The following is a 16,297-nucleotide window of genomic DNA, read 5'->3' as shown; positions in this document are numbered from 1 at the left end:
ACAGTGGAATTTCTGCTGCGCTGGGAGTGCAGAGCACTGAGCTGCCCCACACGGTGTCTTAGAAACACAGGGTGGCAAAGGCTCTTAATCCTGTGAATTTGTAAAGCTGCCTCACCTCGTGCTGGATTTTACAGCTCACCTCTGTCCAGGGTGGGATAAAAGAGGCAAGAACGTTGCTCTCTAAACCAGACTACTGGAGGCCCCACAGTGTGGTAATATTTCTTTCTCGTCCATACATGCCTGCACATACTTAACTTGTGATTTTGTGCCCACTCTGCTCTCCTGGTTGCAAACCAGACCCTGTGAAGGAGTTGCTGCTTCTGTGCTTTTGAACTGAAAGACTTCAGAGAGCTTGGGAGATCATGTTATCCCCAGACACATTCAGGCATCTTTCCTCATGGAAAAGCCAACCCATCAAACCCAGGAGGGAGAGCTGACATCTTGAGATGCAGCTGCTGACTGAAGGACCTCTGAGGACAGGTGGTTTAGCTCCCATCTCTTTGTCTTCCAGCCTGCAATTGCAATGGCCATGCCTATGACTGCTACTATGACCCAGAGGTGGATCGACACAAAGCCAGCAGGAGTCGTGAGGACAAGTTTGAAGGGGGAGGTGTTTGTATTGACTGCCAGGTAGGCCCAAAGAGCTTCTCTGGAAAAAGGCTGTTGAAAATGTTGGTGTTTGTTTCTGCTGTCAGCCTGGAGTTCAGCCTCCTGGGACCTCCACCAAGCCCCTCTGTTACCTAAATTAGGTTTCTGCCTGGAAATTTAGTCTCTTTGCCATGGATTAAAGGGGTGTGCATCAGTAATGAGAACAGCACTTGGGTTTCTAGCTGTTCCCTGGTAGTACACTACCTCCTAAAGCTTTAGTTTGCTGAGATATCAGAACTGGGAGGGACAGGTTGCTGCCCAGCACGTTTTGTAATCCCTACCTAGTTCACAGTGCTTTGGCATTTCCCTGGATGTCTCTCTGCCCACCAGTCTTCAGTCTCTGTGAAACTGGGAAAGTAGCTCTTCCCTTCCCAAGGTGACAGTGACATGGTTAATTCATGCACTGGCATGGAACTTCTGGCTGTGCTTCCTTGCTGGGAGGAACAGGTTGCTTCCATCCTCCAAGCACAAAATAGTCAGGACGTTTTGCCATCTGAAGGAAGTTAAATGGGCTCAAGGTCAGATATGAACCTGAAACTCACACTGTGTTTATGGGACACTACAGTTTGCAGGAAATGCTTATTGTTCCCAAGTTAACATATGTGGAATTTCGAGCAGATTTAGGTCTTCGGTGTGCTGACACTCCTCAGCTGCTTCCTCTGTAACCTGGAGCTGTTAGTAAATCTGGCAGATGAATGTGAATCCTGCAGGCAGAGGAACTGATGCCTCTCTAACCCACTGTCTTTCAGCATCACACCACTGGCATTAATTGTGAGAGATGCATCCCTGGGTACTATCGATCCCCTGACCACCCCATCGACTCTCCCTACATTTGCTACCGTGAGTGTGACCTCCTGTGCAGTGATATCCTGCTGGACTTGGTGACACTGGGGAGGGTGCTCTGGAGGGTTGGGCTGAGAGGTTTTCCTGCTGTAGGGAGTGTGAGGCCTCAGTCAGTGACACTGCTGCTGGCTTGTCCCTCTCTGCAGGCTGTAACTGTGAGTCTGACTTCACGGATGGCACCTGTGAGGACCTGACTGGGCGCTGCTACTGCAAACCCAACTACACCGGGGAGCACTGCGACGCCTGTGCCGAGGGCTACCTCAACTTCCCTCACTGCTACCGTAAGTGGGGAATCACTTCTGGGAGCCCACTGCCCCAGCAGCTCTGGGAAGGGCCAGCAGCTCCACTTGTGGCTCTTGGGATGTTCTTTCCATGTGGCACTCCTGTCCCAGGAGGAGTTCTTTCAGGTGGGCACAAGTCCACGTTTGGCTTGGGTGGAAGCTGCACCAGAGCTGAGCTGCTCTGAACACAGAGTCAACAGGAGCTTCCCATTTGGCTGGAGTTTCATCTCTTGCTTTCTCATGAAAGACAGGCTAAAAAGGGCTGTAATGGATTGTTGTTTAGTGGGTCATCTGTGCTTTGTTCCATGTTCCATGTTTTTGTTCAGCCGGTTCAGCTTTGGGACTGTCAAGTCCCTGATATTCCATCAGGATTTCTCTGAGTGTGTGTGATGACCTGTGCAATGTGTCTTTCTCTGCACAGCCGTTCCAGCTTTCTCTCACAATGATACTGGAGAACAAGTCCTTCCTGCAGGACAGATAATAAGTAAGCAATGCAATTTTCCTTGATGCTTTGGCAATGCTGTCGTTTTTGTTAGACCTCCCATCCAATGCAAGATCAGGTCTTCAGGTCATGGTGCACATGCATTGTATGAGGCAGCCCTGAGTGGTTTTAAGAGAGTAAAACCAGCAGCCAAGTTGGGGGGAAAGCAAGTTTTATGATCCTCTTTTTATAGATGTGAAAACTCTAGCCTAGAGTGACAGTGTGTTTTTTTTCTGGGGTCCAGGCCATTGTGGGGATGTTCCTTCTGCTCTCCCTGTGAGGAACCTCCCCCAAAGGTCATGGAGGGGCTGTGGCTGAGCTGGGAGCTCTGCTTTGGGAACCTCTGAAGGGTCGTGCACAGGCAGCCACTCTCTCTGTGTCACTTCCTCTGTTGTTTAGAAAGCTCCTCCATGCTCTCATCCCTGCTCCCCTCCACCTCCCTCCTCTCCCATGCTCACTCCTCTTGGTTCATCTACTCCCTTGTGCTTTATTCTGTCTCTTTTCCCACTGAATCCTCCCCTGTCTCATGCTCCCCAGCATGCTCCAGATAACCTTTTCCTTCCTTCTGATATTCTGAAGTCTGTATCTTCCAGACAGGTTTTTTCTTTCCTGAGCTGGAATTTCTCACTTCCCTTCTCATTTCCTCACCTCCCCCTCTCTCTGGTTTTTGGATGATGTTTGTCCTTCCCTCTCCCAGCCCAGCACCCCACACCACTGCTGTTGGTGACAGCAGGGCTGGCTCAGAGCCTCGGCACTGCCTGCCTGGAACACCCTGCCCTGGAAGTGGGGAGGTCTCGGGTGCAGCTGAGCATGGAGTGACTAGAGAGAAAGCCCAAAGTTCAACCCCTGGTTAGCTGAAGGCTCAGATTATTCCCACACTACACTGAATCAGCTCTGCCTGGGCTTGTGGAAGCAGGATTTGCCTGCTCTGTGCATTGCCCTTCTGTCCACCCTGCACCTTCACAGCAGCGTGGTGCGGAGGCTTTCTGGCCACCCTGCAAGCCAGGCGTGCTTTGGTTAAAACATTTTCATCTGACAGGAAGGTTATGGAAGCAAATGCTTGAGCATTTTGAGTTGCCTCATGGCAACTCCTGCCCTGTCCTTGTGGGATCTCAGAGCTGGAGTGACAGCCGTGTGTGGTGTCACCTGTTGTGTGTCCCCATGCAGACTGCGATTGCTACGCGGGCGGCACAGAAGGCAACGCGTGTCGGAAGGACCCTCGGGTGGGGATGTGTGTGTGCAAACCCAACTTCCAGGGAACACACTGTGACCAGTGTGCCCCAGGCCACTACGGACCCAGCTGCCAGCGTGAGTACCCAGCATATCCTTGGACAGACTCTGACAGCAGCATCCCCAGGCTCGCCCTGCTGGGCTTCTCCTTGTTCTCCACCTGTGCTGGGGAGGAGGAATTCCACAGCTCCACTTTCAAGTGATAAATTCCCATGAATTCTGTGCTTTTGCTGTTGTTTTCCACCCAGACCTGACCCTCCATCCTCCCAAACTCTTGAGGAGTTCTCTATGGACATGAACTGTGGGCTGGGCATGCTTGCTGTCAGCTCTGTTCCCCATGTTTTCTCCAGCAACTGCTCTTCTACCCCAGAGGAACAGATGCTCTGGTTCCTTTTCTAGGAAAGCTAAAGACAAAAAAACCTGCTTATTTACTAGTGCCCTTCTTGCTTTGCAGCCTGCCAGTGCTCTGGCCCTGGTCAGTACGATGGCACCTGTGACAGTGAGACAGGGCAGTGTCTGTGCAGGACAGGATTTGAAGGGCACTCCTGTGACCAGTGTGCTCCAGGCTACTTCAACTACCCTCTGTGCCAGTGTGAGTATCCTTCACAAGCCTGGGTGGTGACACACAGCCAGAGTCCTCTGACAGGGGACTGAAGGACTGGAAAGTGGTTTTATGGATGTTTTGGAGAATATGTGCCACGGGCAGAGACTCATGGTTTGAATGCTTAGAGCAGCAGCTAATGCCTATCTGGGAAGCCCAGGAAAAGGAGAATTTTGCCATGACCTGTGCCCCACGCCCCCAGCTCAGGGCAGTGGTGTCTGTGTGTTGCAGTGTGCGGCTGCAGCGCGGTCGGGACGCTGCCGGGGGGCTGCGACTCCGCCGGGAATTGTTTCTGCAGAGCCGAGTTTGCCGGGCCACGGTGTGAGCAGTGCAGCCCTGGGTACCACTCCTACCCCCACTGCTACGGTGAGCACCTGAACCTTCAGCTCCTGCTGCTCTAAAGGACACACTTGTTCTTGCAAGGCTTCAGTGTTCCTCAGTATCGAATCCGTGTGGTTTGCACTGTGAATTTGGCAGGCTTGTTTTGGAGGTCATGGATCATAGCAAAGCCTGGAAGACAGAGCGGTTTTTATCAGTCACACTTCCTCATCACAACCCTGCTGTGACCTGGTGTCTCAGTTTATGCCTTGTCATTTTAGTGCATTAACCTACTAAACTGCTGGGGAACATTGAATGGGCTGTAAAGACCCCTCAGTGGCATTTTCCTGGTATGACTGTGAAAATGCTGCATGATTTGCCAAGGGACTAAGAAATTAATTTTTTCTGGTGGAAGTGGCTAATTCCTGGGGCGGGGGGGGGGGGGGGGGGGGCTGAATGATGTTTCAGACTAGCAGTGCTTGGCCACAGATCACAGGGATCATCAGAGTCCTGCTCTTACAGCTTGCTCCTGTGATTCCCGGGGTGCAGTGGACAACAACTGCAGCCCAGCGGGGCAGTGCCGATGCCACGGGAATTTTGCTGGACACACCTGCAACCAGTGTGCCCTGGGCTTCTATGGATACCCCAGCTGCACACGTGAGTAACACCTTACTGCTCTCTGGGAGGAGGGTGTAATGTAGGCAGACCGAGGTCAGTCTCTTCTACCAAGTAACAAGACAAGAGGAAACGGCCCCAGGTTGCATCCTGGGAGGTTTAGGTTGGGTATTAGGAAATATTTCTTCACCAGAAGAAGTTCTTCACCAGTTGTTAGGCATTGGCACAAGCTGTCCAGGGCAGTGGTGGAGTCACCATCATTGGGAGGATTTAAAAAACATGTAGATGTGGCACTTGGGGACATGGTTTAGTGGTGGGCTTGGAAGTGCTGGGGAAACAGTTGGATTATGATCTTAGAGGTCTTTTCTAACTGTAATGATTCTCTGATCCTATCCATTTCCCTGGGCACTGCATTACTCCTGGACTATTGCTGCTGGTGCCAGGACTGGACAATGCCTGTGGCAGGTGCCTGCAGCCCCAAATCCTCTGACCAGCCCTCTCCAGCTCTGGGCAGAGTGTCCCCATCTCCCTCCCTGTCAGCAGTCCTGACTGGGAGCCAGATGTACTCTTACGTCTCTCAGCAAGAATTTACTGCTCATTAAAAAGTAATCCGTGATACAGTTTCCCTGAAGCAACAAAAGAGCATCATCACCCTCTTGCACAGTACTAAATGTGGACTCCTGAGCCATGCCAGCTGGCAGAACACTCCTCCCAAATGCTGATGCCGGCAATATGCCTTTGAAGAGGCTGGAGGCAGAGATGAAATGGTCTCACAGGAGTTCAGTAGTCACTTTTTTTTTTTGTCTCATAAAGCCACAGCCACATTGCAGAACTGTAGAAACCCACAGCAAGGAAAGAAAAGAACCACCTGATTTTTATATTGTTTTAAAATCTGTTGTTTCCTGAGCAGTCTTCTGCTGTTAGCCAGTTGTGGGGGTGTCTGCCTAGAATGTCTCCTTTGGCAGGGATTTGAGGTGTGCTGGCTGGGCAGGGAAGGCATGGGCAGCTCCCTGGCAACTTGCTGACCTTTCCTGTGATAGGGCAGTGGGATCTCTGTGCATTCATGGGCAGCAGGTTGTCCAGAAGCTGTGGAATCATTGCCCTGCCCTCACCCTGCTGCCCACATCCACAGGGGAGACCCTGATGGCCAAATGCTGCTCGTGAGTGTTTGGGATTTTGTAGGGTCTGATATGTCACTGGCAACTGACTTTTGGGGGATGAGATCACACCCCTGCTCCTCAACCAGAACGCTTCCTTGCCTCTGAAATACACATTAAATGTACATGAATGGGTGTGCTAAACATTGAGACCTCTATTGTTTTTCTTAAAAATTGAGTGGTTTTAACCAAAAGCAAAGAATGAGAATTTTATTTATAATCCCCACGTCTGGCTGCTTTTGGTGAAGGTCAGGCAGACAAAAGAGGCTGCTGCTGGGAAGCCCTGAATGCCACTCCAGCAGCTCTCTCCCCTCTCTTGCAGCTTGCCAGTGCTCCCGGGAGGGCTCCCTGCATGGCACCTGTGAGCAGGACACGGGGCAGTGCAGCTGCCGGCCCAAGGTGACGGGGCTGCGCTGTGACAGCTGCGTGCCTGGCGCCTACGGCTTCCCCCACTGCGAAGGTAGCCCCCTTTCCCTCATCTCTTGGGACTCTCCAGTCTCTTGGGTGCTGGTAAATGAGTTTATCATCCCCCAAAGGCTTTGTAGAGGGAGAAATAACCCCAGTTAGGGGCAGCCAAAGGGTGAGCTAGTGCTATAAATCCGGTTTTTTTACCTCTCTTTTCTAGTGGGCTCCTGTAACCCAGCAGGGCTGGAGACTGCAGATCCCTCGCTGGCCTTGGTGAGTATCAAATGAACCTACCACAACCCCTGCAGGTCGTTTTGTATGATCCACTTTATCTCTTTTTTGGACCAAGTCCTTCCTTAAGCTCAGCCAGAGCAGCAATCCCCATGTTCAGCCACTGTGCTGCAAATTCTCACCTGTTCTTTTCTCCCCCTGTCTTTCCCCAGGGCTCCTGTGCATGTCGGGCGTATGTTGAAGGCCCAGCCTGTGACAGATGCAAGCCTGGATACTGGAACCTGACCCCAGAGAACCCTTATGGCTGCCTGAGTAAGGAAATGGCATTTGCACAGCCCATAAAAGTCCCCTCCATGGTGCAAGGGCCAAACCCAAGCCAGTGAGCACCATCACTGGAGGGTTGGAAGTGATGACCTTCCATCTTCACCCACAAGTGATGTGTCAAAGCTGGAGTCCTCTGGGTAACCCTGACGTGAAAAGGGGAAAGGTTGGAGCCTGGAGCTCTTTGCTTGGGATGAAACAGGGCTCATGCAATGAGTTATGCCATTCTTAGCCCTCCCTGCAGGCACTTAATTTTTCATGGCCAAATATGCAGAAAAGGCAAACTGTCTGTGTCCTCGACAGTATCTGTCCAAAATGAAATCTGAGCCCTTGTGCAGGGCTGCCTTCTCCTTGACCACTTCCTGACTCCTCTTACCCCAGCCAGTGTCTTCTGGTGTGGTGGGTGCTGACCCCATCAGGCTTCATCTCAGGGGCTGATTGACCTTCTGGCTTTCTTGTTCATCTCCCTCTCCTCAGGCTGCAAGTGTGACACCAAGGGCACCATCAGCGGAGTCACAGAGTGCCGGCAGGTGAGTTTGTTCCTCTGCTTCCAGGCTCCTCTGTGCTGGGAGTGTTCAGCTCTGTCTCTTCCAGCAGCTGCTGGACAGGCCCCAACACTGAGCTCTCAGCGCTTGCACCACAATCTGGGCTTGCATGAGAATGTGGGATTAAGACCTGTCATAAATTAGGTACCTAAATATTTCTGGGTCTGTCCCAGGATGCCTGGGTTTTTGTTTGCCTGCATTGTTGGGTAATTTAAGTTATCTGGCCCTTATCTGGCCCACCCACGCTCAGGAAGCCATGTGGAGCGTGAATCTCAAACTGCTGCTTCTGCAGTGTCTCAGACCAGAACCCAAATAACTGAGGAACAGCTTAGCCATGACAAGCAACAGGAGGGAATGAGTTTCCGTGCCTGTTTCTCTCCCAGGGCGATGGGCAGTGCTTCTGCAAAGCCAACGTGTGTGGGCAGTTCTGCTTGACCTGCAGGGACGGCTACTTCAACATGGAGAATGCAAATTACTTTGGCTGCCAAGGTGAGTCCCTGCTGTGATGTGTTTGGTGAGTGAGGGGGGCCACAGGAACTGACCCCACTGCACAGACTGACTGGTTGATGAACTTTGGAGAAAAGAGGCAAGAGATGTCCCACCTTCTGTTTTGGGTCGTGATGTGTTTAAGTGCTTTAAGGGTTAGTTACAGTGGTAGTTCTGGGTTGATGGTTGGAATTCAATGATCTTAAAAGTCTCTTCCAACTTTGGTTCTGTGATTCTTTACCACAGCCCAGAGCATGGGCTGGGAGTTACTGTAGGTCTGGAGACCTGAGGTCATGTTTTTCCACTCTTGGACACAGGTCTGTCAGGCTGGGGAGCGAACATCCAGGTAAGGTACCCCTTTGGGTACCAGAAACCGGTGTGTTTGAACCACTGCTCACAATCCTTGCAGCGATGCCCTTTCCTCTTTCTGGGAGAGGGTGGGCATGGCTACGTGGGGTTGGCCACTCTCCACCATGTCCATGGGAAGAGGCAGAGGAGATGTGGCTGCTCTGAGCCATCCCAGGCGGTGCTGGCAGGGCTGGTGGCAGGGCTGCAGTGCCTGGCCGTGAGGGTTTGCAGACCTTGTTCCATCACCGCCTGGAAATAGCTCAGCGCTGAGGTGGAAGAAGAGTCGATCCAAGTGGGGCCAGGGCCAAATATGACAACGGATACAATGGAATAAAAATAGTGGCCCTAGGCTCCCCGCCCGCTGGGATGAGCCTTTGATTAGCGAGCAGGAGCTCGTTAGCACCGGGGGAATGTAAACAGGCGCTTCCTGCCCGCAGGCTGCCGGTGCGACGTCGGCGGGGCTCTGGGGTCGTCCTGCGAGGAGCGGAGCGGAGCCTGTCGCTGCCGGCAGAGCACACGGGGTCCCACCTGCACCCAGTAAGCTGCACCTTGGTCTGCCCTGCCTCCCACGGTGTCCTCTGCCACCACCACGGGGATGGGGACCTCATGGTCCAGGCTGCTGTCACACCAGCCTGGTGGGTATCCTCTAGCCAGGCAGCCCAGCAGGTAACACTGCTCTCTCTGTTCCCCAGACCAGCACACGACCATTATGTCCCTGACCTTCACCACTTGAAAATCGAGCTGGAGGAAGGCACCACGCCAGCCGGGCGGGCTGTGCGCTTTGGCTACAACCCGTTGGAATTCGAGGGCTTCAGCTGGAGAGGATATGCACAGATGTCCTCCATCCAGGTATGCCTGCAGGCTGCAGCCCAGCCCAGCTCCCCGTGGGGAGGATGTGGCCGGTGGAGGACTGATGTGCTTTTGGCACACATCTTTCACCCCAAGTGCTCCTGAAACCCCCCAAAGTCACAGGATGGCCAACATAAACAGCACAGTGTATATATATAGCCTGTTTGTGCAGATATTTCCTGTAGTGCTGGGGGTGGCATAGACTGATGAGGGGAAAGATCCTAAACTGGGAATCCCATGATATCCTAATCCATTTAGACGAAGGTGGTAGCATGGTGATTACTTACAGGGATGTCTATAAACACTGTCTCTCAGTTTCCTTGTTCCTCTTTCAACTGACTCTGCTCTTTCCTATAACTCTGCATAACCTTTCCTCCCTTTTCCAAAAATAAGTATCTCCTCCTCAGCTGCCACGTTCAACTTGGACCTCTTGTTAACCTTCAGCCTTTGCTGTTAGCTGGTTTGCTGTAATAATGGTTTATGCTAACCTGGAGTTGTGTGAGTTCTAGAAGTGAAGCTGTTTCTTCTGTTGACTCTTTTTCTCTCCTTGGTGGTTTTTTCTGCATGGCCTCTGCGGAAGTGTGTGCGTGTTTGGGGATGGAATACAGAGCAGTGATTCTCTGGCAGTCTTGTCCCATGTAAGATGCTCCTTACTCTGGTGCATGTACTTTCAGTTTTCTTCACATTTTTGTGCTGAGGTGAAATAACAGAGGGGCTGTCTCCCACTGCGTTTTAGGTAGGAGCTAATCAGTGAACCCCTGTATTTCCTCCCTTCAGAAAATCCCAATCTTAAAGCTTAAGGATGGAGCTCATGCTCAAGCTCATAGCTCCGGTGCTGCATACAGTATTGGTGTTTGAGCTAGAAATAGACCTTGATAGAAGGGCTGGCACATGGCTTTCTGCTGGCAGATCTTAATGTAGTTTGTTATCATCAAAACCCTTCCAGTTTGCTCTCCAGTAGGAAGGTGGTGTATAACTGGAGCTTTGGAGAATACAACCCTCATTAGAGGTTTCCCTGGGCAGACCATAGCTTTGCCCTGTAGGCAGGAGGTTATTTAAGCCTAGATCTCTTTGAAATGGGTCCAACTTAGGCATCAATTTCGCTGGGGTCTTGCCAAGCAGTGTCCAGGCAGGTGGAGGGCAGATGTGCCATCAGTTGTGTGGTCCATTAGCCCTGCTGGTCCTTAGCACTGCACATTCCTGAGGATGAGGCACCAGCTCAATTCCCAGCTTCTTCTGTAGGGCAGAGCCCCATAAATACAAGGGCAGGAATTTAGTACCTGGTGGCTGGATGCAGCACACTAAACCCAAAAGCAGCACACCGATAACAAAAGCAACAACTTCCTACAACCTTTCCTGTGTAATGGTGCATGCCCCAAGACAGCTGAGCCACCCTGCTGTGCCACAGCATCTTCCAGATGTGATCACAGCCTTCCCATGCCCTTCCACAGGCAGGTTTCTCCCTGGGTGGCTGGCCCCAAGTGTCCCCCCCGAGGTGGGGGACAGTGTCAGGAGGCGCCATCAGCAGTAGGGTCCGTGTGCTTGTCTCCTCCTCGCACTGTGGCATGTTGCTTTGGGAGCAGTGAGCCGAGCTGCTGCGCTTGGGCTGGCAGTGTGGGTGGTGGAGGTAACTGAAGGTGTGCTCTGCTTCTCTCCCCTTTCTCTCTCCCACCAGCCCAAGGTAGTGGTGACAGTCAATGTGACCTCCCCCGACCTCTTCCGCCTCGTCTTCCGCTACGTCAGCCGGGGGCCCGCCAGTGTGGAAGGGAGGGTCTCGGTCGTTGAGGAAGGAAAGTTTAATGTTTGTGGCAACTGTAAGTGCATTTTTCACTTCTAGACTAACTCAGAGCACATCCCACGCTGCGACACTTCTCCTCTGCCCCTTCTCCTGCCCCAAGGTGTGTCCGTCCCAGGTGTGCCCATGTCAGGTGGCCGGCCAGAGCTGTGCCGTGGGCTGGCGAGGGAGGGGGAAGAGAGGCAGGCAGGCAGGCAGGTAGGGCAGGTGGGCCAGGCCCTCCCCAGAGTGGGTGGGCGCTCAGGAGCTGCCCCCACAGTGATGTGTGCCCCGTGTGCTCTTTTGCTTTTTGCAGAATAAAATCAGAGTCACTGTAGACGTGAAGGAGGCAGAGCTCTATCTGTTCCATGTCATCCTGAGGTATATTAATTCAGGAGGGGCCACTGTGTATGGCAAAATTACAGCTTATCAGCCACGAAGGAGAGGTAAGGATCCCAGACTGCTCTGCTTCCCTGTGCCATCGCCACCTCCTCCCCATCCCAGGCAACCTTCTGCATCATCCTTTCCAGAAGACGCTTCCATATGGCTTTACCCATTAGTCCTGCTCTCCCAGTTGAAAGGCTGGTTTGAGTTTGCAGCCCCCTTTATTTACCAAAGCAGCAGCAAGGTGGGCCCAGCTCTGGGGCTGCACACTGAGGACTGATGCCAGCCAGGCTGGTGGGAGATAAAGCTGTTGTACAATTCCATACAACCTTTCCAGCACAGGACAAAATCACCCTAGTGCCCCAGGCAAAACTGAGCTGACTTTCCACAAAACCAGAATGGGCCAAGAGCTGGGAAGTGGATCCAAACTTTGGCACCTGGCTGTGGTTTTATTTACCAGATGCCCTGACGTGGCAGTCCTGTCTTTCCCTTGTGCTTCTCCTGAGCCAGGCTGCTGGCTTCCCACATGGTGTGGGGCTTGGAAATGCCATGGAATTACACATCTTACGCAGGCATTGCACTGTGGTGCAGTGTCCTCTCATCAAGCCATGAGCTGCTGGAGAAGAGCCACCAAAAGATGTCTGAACAAGCCTAGAAATCTGGACAGCAAATACTCTGGGCAACAATCTGAGCAAGACCAAATGTGAACACACCTGAGGCCATGGTGGCTGGTTGGCTGGTTGATTTTATCCCTCCAGATGCCACAGCCACACTGTCTTGCTGAAGCTCTTCCTCCAGACCACACATGCACAGCACAAGGCTGTCAACACTAACTACCTAATTTATCAGTGTGTGAAGTTCTCTCCTCTGTCTTGAGTTGACACAGGTTCTGTCTTTGATGTGATGTGCAAACTTCAAAATGCCGAAACACGTTTTTTCTGCCTTATTTTTTTTTTTCTTTTTGAGAAGAGAAATGGCTTATTTTTATGTCCAGTCATATTTTACAGCAGAAGAATAAGAAGAGCAGGAGCCATTATTATGGCTTTAGGATCCCACCAAAGGTCAGGAAGTATTTAATGTGTCCTACCCAAGCAGCAGAGCTCATTTGCCTTAAAAAGTGTTTCACTTCTTGTACAGAAGCACCATGATTTTTCTAGAGCTAAGGGCAAGCTGCCAAACTGATGCACCAACAACAGGACCCAGGAGGGCAACATCCCTGGGAGCCTTCAGGAGTGCTGAGCCATCTCGTGTCTGGATGGAAAGGGCCTCACATGGCAAAGGACAAGCAGCCTGGAAAGAAGTTGGAAGATGTGGCTTGCAAAAGGGGGAAGCCTTTTCCAAGTATGGGATTTTCAGCCTGGTTTCTTCCACTCCTCTTCCAGAAGCCATCTCAGTTGGAGTTGTGTATTGCCTCAAAGGGATGTGGAACTTCAACCTGTCAATAAATCTACTCTGGTGCCAGTTCAGGGAAATCTCTTCACTCACCTCTGCTTCCCATCTGGAAAAGTGAGGTCCCAGCCTCAGCTGATGCCAGGCATGTCACAGAGCTACCACACATGGGAAGGGGTTATCAACCATCCCAGCAGTAGCACAAGCCCTTGCTTTAGCTTCTGGCCCTGTGTGTTCTGCCTTGATGTCCATGTACCACACCAGGACAGTCATCGTGCACATTCTCCACTTCCTTCTTCATCTCATCTGCTCACCATACAGCAGTTCCCAGTGAATCCCTCTCACCTGTGCTCTTGAAAAGCTCCTGAGACTGCTGGGCAGGCACACAGTCTGCTTCCAAGTGCTGTATTGTGATTGCATCCATTAATGAAGAGATGATGGGACTGTCAGATGAGCCAAGGAGCTGTTCAGCAGCAGCAGGATCAGGCCTTGCACCCATTCTGTCCTGTTTAAAATAATATCTAAATCTCAAGTGCAGAGTCTGTGGTTGTCAGGAAGAAAGGCAGGAGCACACCTTGGGGGCCTGAAAGTTTGCCAAAAGACAGGTATCTTGCCTGTGGAGCTGGGGTCAGAATTTCCCTGAGGAAAAATGTATCTGGGCAATTCTTTTTGTCTGTCTGACAATTAACTCTTCACAGATGAGTTCTTTCCTTTCCTAGCTGGCAAAACGCTCCTTGGCTTGCAACACTCTGTGCTCTGCAGTCTCACAGCACACTGTGAGAGCTCTGGATTTGCATTAAGGATTGTAGTGATTTATATTTATTTCTCCCATTAGGCTGTTGAGCAGATTGAGAGTGGATGTCTCTGTTCCAGGACAGTGTGGGATTGTGGTGCATCGAGCAAGTGGGAACCTGACACTCCCCACTGCACCACAAATGCTTCCCTGAGCATAATCTCCCATGTCCAGCCCCAGGTTTTCCATTCCAATCCCTTGACAGCCTCTCATCCCTGCCATTCCAGGTACAGAGCAGACCAAGCAGATTGTCTTTGCCCCCAGCACGGAGCCAGCCTTTGTCACTATCCCCCAGAACAGCTTCGGGGAGCCCTTCGTACTCAACCCCAACACCTGGTCCCTGGTTGTTGAAGCAGAGGGTGTGCTGCTGGTAAGGCCCTGTGTTCCACTCACTGTGGGGGCTTCAGCAGCTCCCCGGGGACAAGAGTCCAAAGCATAACACCTCTCCCATTTCTCCTCCTAGGACTATCTGGTTTTGCTGCCCAGCTCATACTATGAAGCACCAATCCTGCAGCTGAAGGTCACGGAGCCTTGTGTCTACCAGCCAGCTCCTGAACAAGCCACCCAGAAGTAAGAATCTGCACATCTTTGTGCTGTGTAGGCTTGCTCAGCTCCTCTTGGCCTGGGGTCAAGGAATATACACAGTCTGTATTCTGTGATGCAGTAGAACTGCTTTGTAGAGCCCTTGCCTGTAGCTGATAAAGCTTGTGGAACCTGCACTGGCCCAGAAAGCCGTCCCATAGATCTCCTCATCCATGATACAGCCAGTCTGTGTTTTCTGATGGACCCTGGAGGCCAGCTCACCCAGTGACACCATAGCCCACCTCTCTGCCAGGCTGGGCTCCCAGTGCCAGGCTGTGTGTGGTTGTGTGTGTCCTCAAAAATAGCTGCCATGAGTAGGTTTTGCTGGACTATTTAAAATTAACAGAGTCTGGTAGTGTTTGGAGCATCTCAGTGCATCTGCTTGCCCAGAACTTCTCTGTTCATGTTCGCAAGAATGCTGGCTGGGCCCTGGACATTGATTGTCCCATCCACCATAGTAGTGGTCCTCAGGATAAAACCCTACAAGGGGTCTTATTGCAAGGGGAGAAGCTTTTTGTTGTTACTGCTGTCTCTGGTCCTATAATGCCCAGTCTCTTCCTCCCCACTGACCAGAGCTGCTCCTTGGCCCTCCTGATAGACCAAAGCCTTTTGCAAGCTTAGCTGGGCCCAGGCTATGTGGGTGCTCTTTTATAATCACAACATAACTTTTGTACCTCACTTTTTTTCTTGTGTGCTTCCAGCTGCCTGTTGTACAAGTACCTGTCTGTGGAGGGCTTCCCTGCCGTGCCAGGGGTGGATGCAGTGTGCAGGCTGGACAACCGGCTCCCCAGGCTGTGCCCCACGGAGCAGCTCAGCCCCTCCCACCCCTTGATGGCCACCTGCAGTGGCAGTGATGTGAGTGGCATTTGTGTTTTGTCCCTCTCCTGGCCAGTGCAGCACTCACCCCTTTGCTTCTCTTGTCTGGGGCTTTGCCTACACCTGGCAGGTGACCAGAAAGCCTTTACAGGTGACCAGAAAGGTTTTACAGCCATGCAGCTGTGTGCTTGTGTGCCCTGTTCAAGGCACCCAAACCCAGAGTCTCACATGTAGAGGTTTGCTGGGATCTGATGGGATTTGTTCCCTGAGCTGCAGAAGAGGCTGGTTTGTAGCATGGGCATCCTGCACATACTCCCTCACTCATCCCTGTGTCCTCCAGGTGGAAGTGCAGCTGTCCCTGCCCGTGGCCCAGCCTGGGAGGTACGTGCTGCTGGTGGAATATGCCAACACCAACGCCCTGCAGACTGTGGGCATTGCTGTGAGCTCACCACACATGGCTACGCAGACGGGCACCTTCACCTTCTACCCCTGTGTCTACAGGTATGGGCACCTCTGTTCTACAGGGCACCTTCACTTTCCACCCCTGTGTCTACAGGTATGGGCACCTCCAGGGGAAAAGGGTCCAGTTCTCTGCCATGGCAAGGACAGCCTCCCCTCCAGCTGAACTTTTTTGAGTTTATCACGTAGACAAAGGAAGTTTCAGTGTTGTCCATCTAAGCTCTGTGTGTCCAGAGTCATTCTAGCTGGACACAGATTTTAGTGGCTGGCCATCCCATCTCAGGGAAGTATGTACCTGCCTCTGTCAGGAGTTGATCTTTTTGTATCTGTTTACAGCTGGATATGTTGGTAGGGACCTTGACTTAGGGAATGACCTATGGGCAGGTTTATTGGAGACAGGTCAAACCCTGTCTGACTTCAGATTGCAACCTTGGCAGTAGGAAACAAACGTTTGGGGTGTCCTTGGAAAACTTTGCTCTCGTGAGCAGCCAGAAAAAACATCAAAAGGTTTCCAGGGACTTTGTGTAAATCCCCTCAGGACATAGAGCTGGCAGGACAAGAAATGGGTCATGACCCTGTGCAAGGCTGGCTTCAGAATGTGTGTTTCTCTTACAGTTTCCTTTGTCGAGGGATTGCTGTGGATTCCCAGAGTCGAATGGCAACTTTTGAACTCACCTCAGAGGCCACTGTTCGTTTCACCGCTAGTCTGGCTGATTTTTTCCTGGTAAGGCTCCCTCTGAG

General features: G+C 51.9%; 1 protein-coding gene across 1 annotated transcript in view; it reads left to right on the top strand.

Annotated features, from left to right (window-relative positions):
* LAMA5 (laminin subunit alpha 5) overlaps positions 1-16,297 on the top strand; it is a gene marked incomplete at its 5' end in the record, with an annotated part of 86,392 nt that overhangs the window by 47,282 nt on the left and 22,813 nt on the right. The window contains 21 exons of the mRNA XM_083873175.1: positions 512-630; positions 1,398-1,488; positions 1,638-1,772; positions 2,194-2,256; positions 3,421-3,561; positions 3,938-4,075; positions 4,316-4,450; positions 4,925-5,059; positions 6,497-6,634; positions 6,800-6,852; positions 7,023-7,122; positions 7,609-7,661; positions 8,060-8,165; positions 8,948-9,047; positions 9,203-9,359; positions 11,035-11,173; positions 13,927-14,069; positions 14,163-14,269; positions 14,983-15,136; positions 15,438-15,598; positions 16,172-16,280. Coding sequence (XP_083729301.1) covers positions 512-630; positions 1,398-1,488; positions 1,638-1,772; positions 2,194-2,256; positions 3,421-3,561; positions 3,938-4,075; positions 4,316-4,450; positions 4,925-5,059; positions 6,497-6,634; positions 6,800-6,852; positions 7,023-7,122; positions 7,609-7,661; positions 8,060-8,165; positions 8,948-9,047; positions 9,203-9,359; positions 11,035-11,173; positions 13,927-14,069; positions 14,163-14,269; positions 14,983-15,136; positions 15,438-15,598; positions 16,172-16,280 — 2,477 coding nt within the window. The remainder of the gene's footprint in view (positions 1-511; positions 631-1,397; positions 1,489-1,637; positions 1,773-2,193; positions 2,257-3,420; positions 3,562-3,937; positions 4,076-4,315; positions 4,451-4,924; positions 5,060-6,496; positions 6,635-6,799; positions 6,853-7,022; positions 7,123-7,608; positions 7,662-8,059; positions 8,166-8,947; positions 9,048-9,202; positions 9,360-11,034; positions 11,174-13,926; positions 14,070-14,162; positions 14,270-14,982; positions 15,137-15,437; positions 15,599-16,171; positions 16,281-16,297) is intronic.

Source organism: Zosterops lateralis (genome assembly GCF_965231275.1).
Source record: "Zosterops lateralis genome assembly, chromosome: 16".
Lineage (NCBI taxonomy): Eukaryota > Metazoa > Chordata > Aves > Passeriformes > Zosteropidae > Zosterops > Zosterops lateralis.
This window is presented reverse-complemented; position numbering and strand designations above follow the sequence as displayed.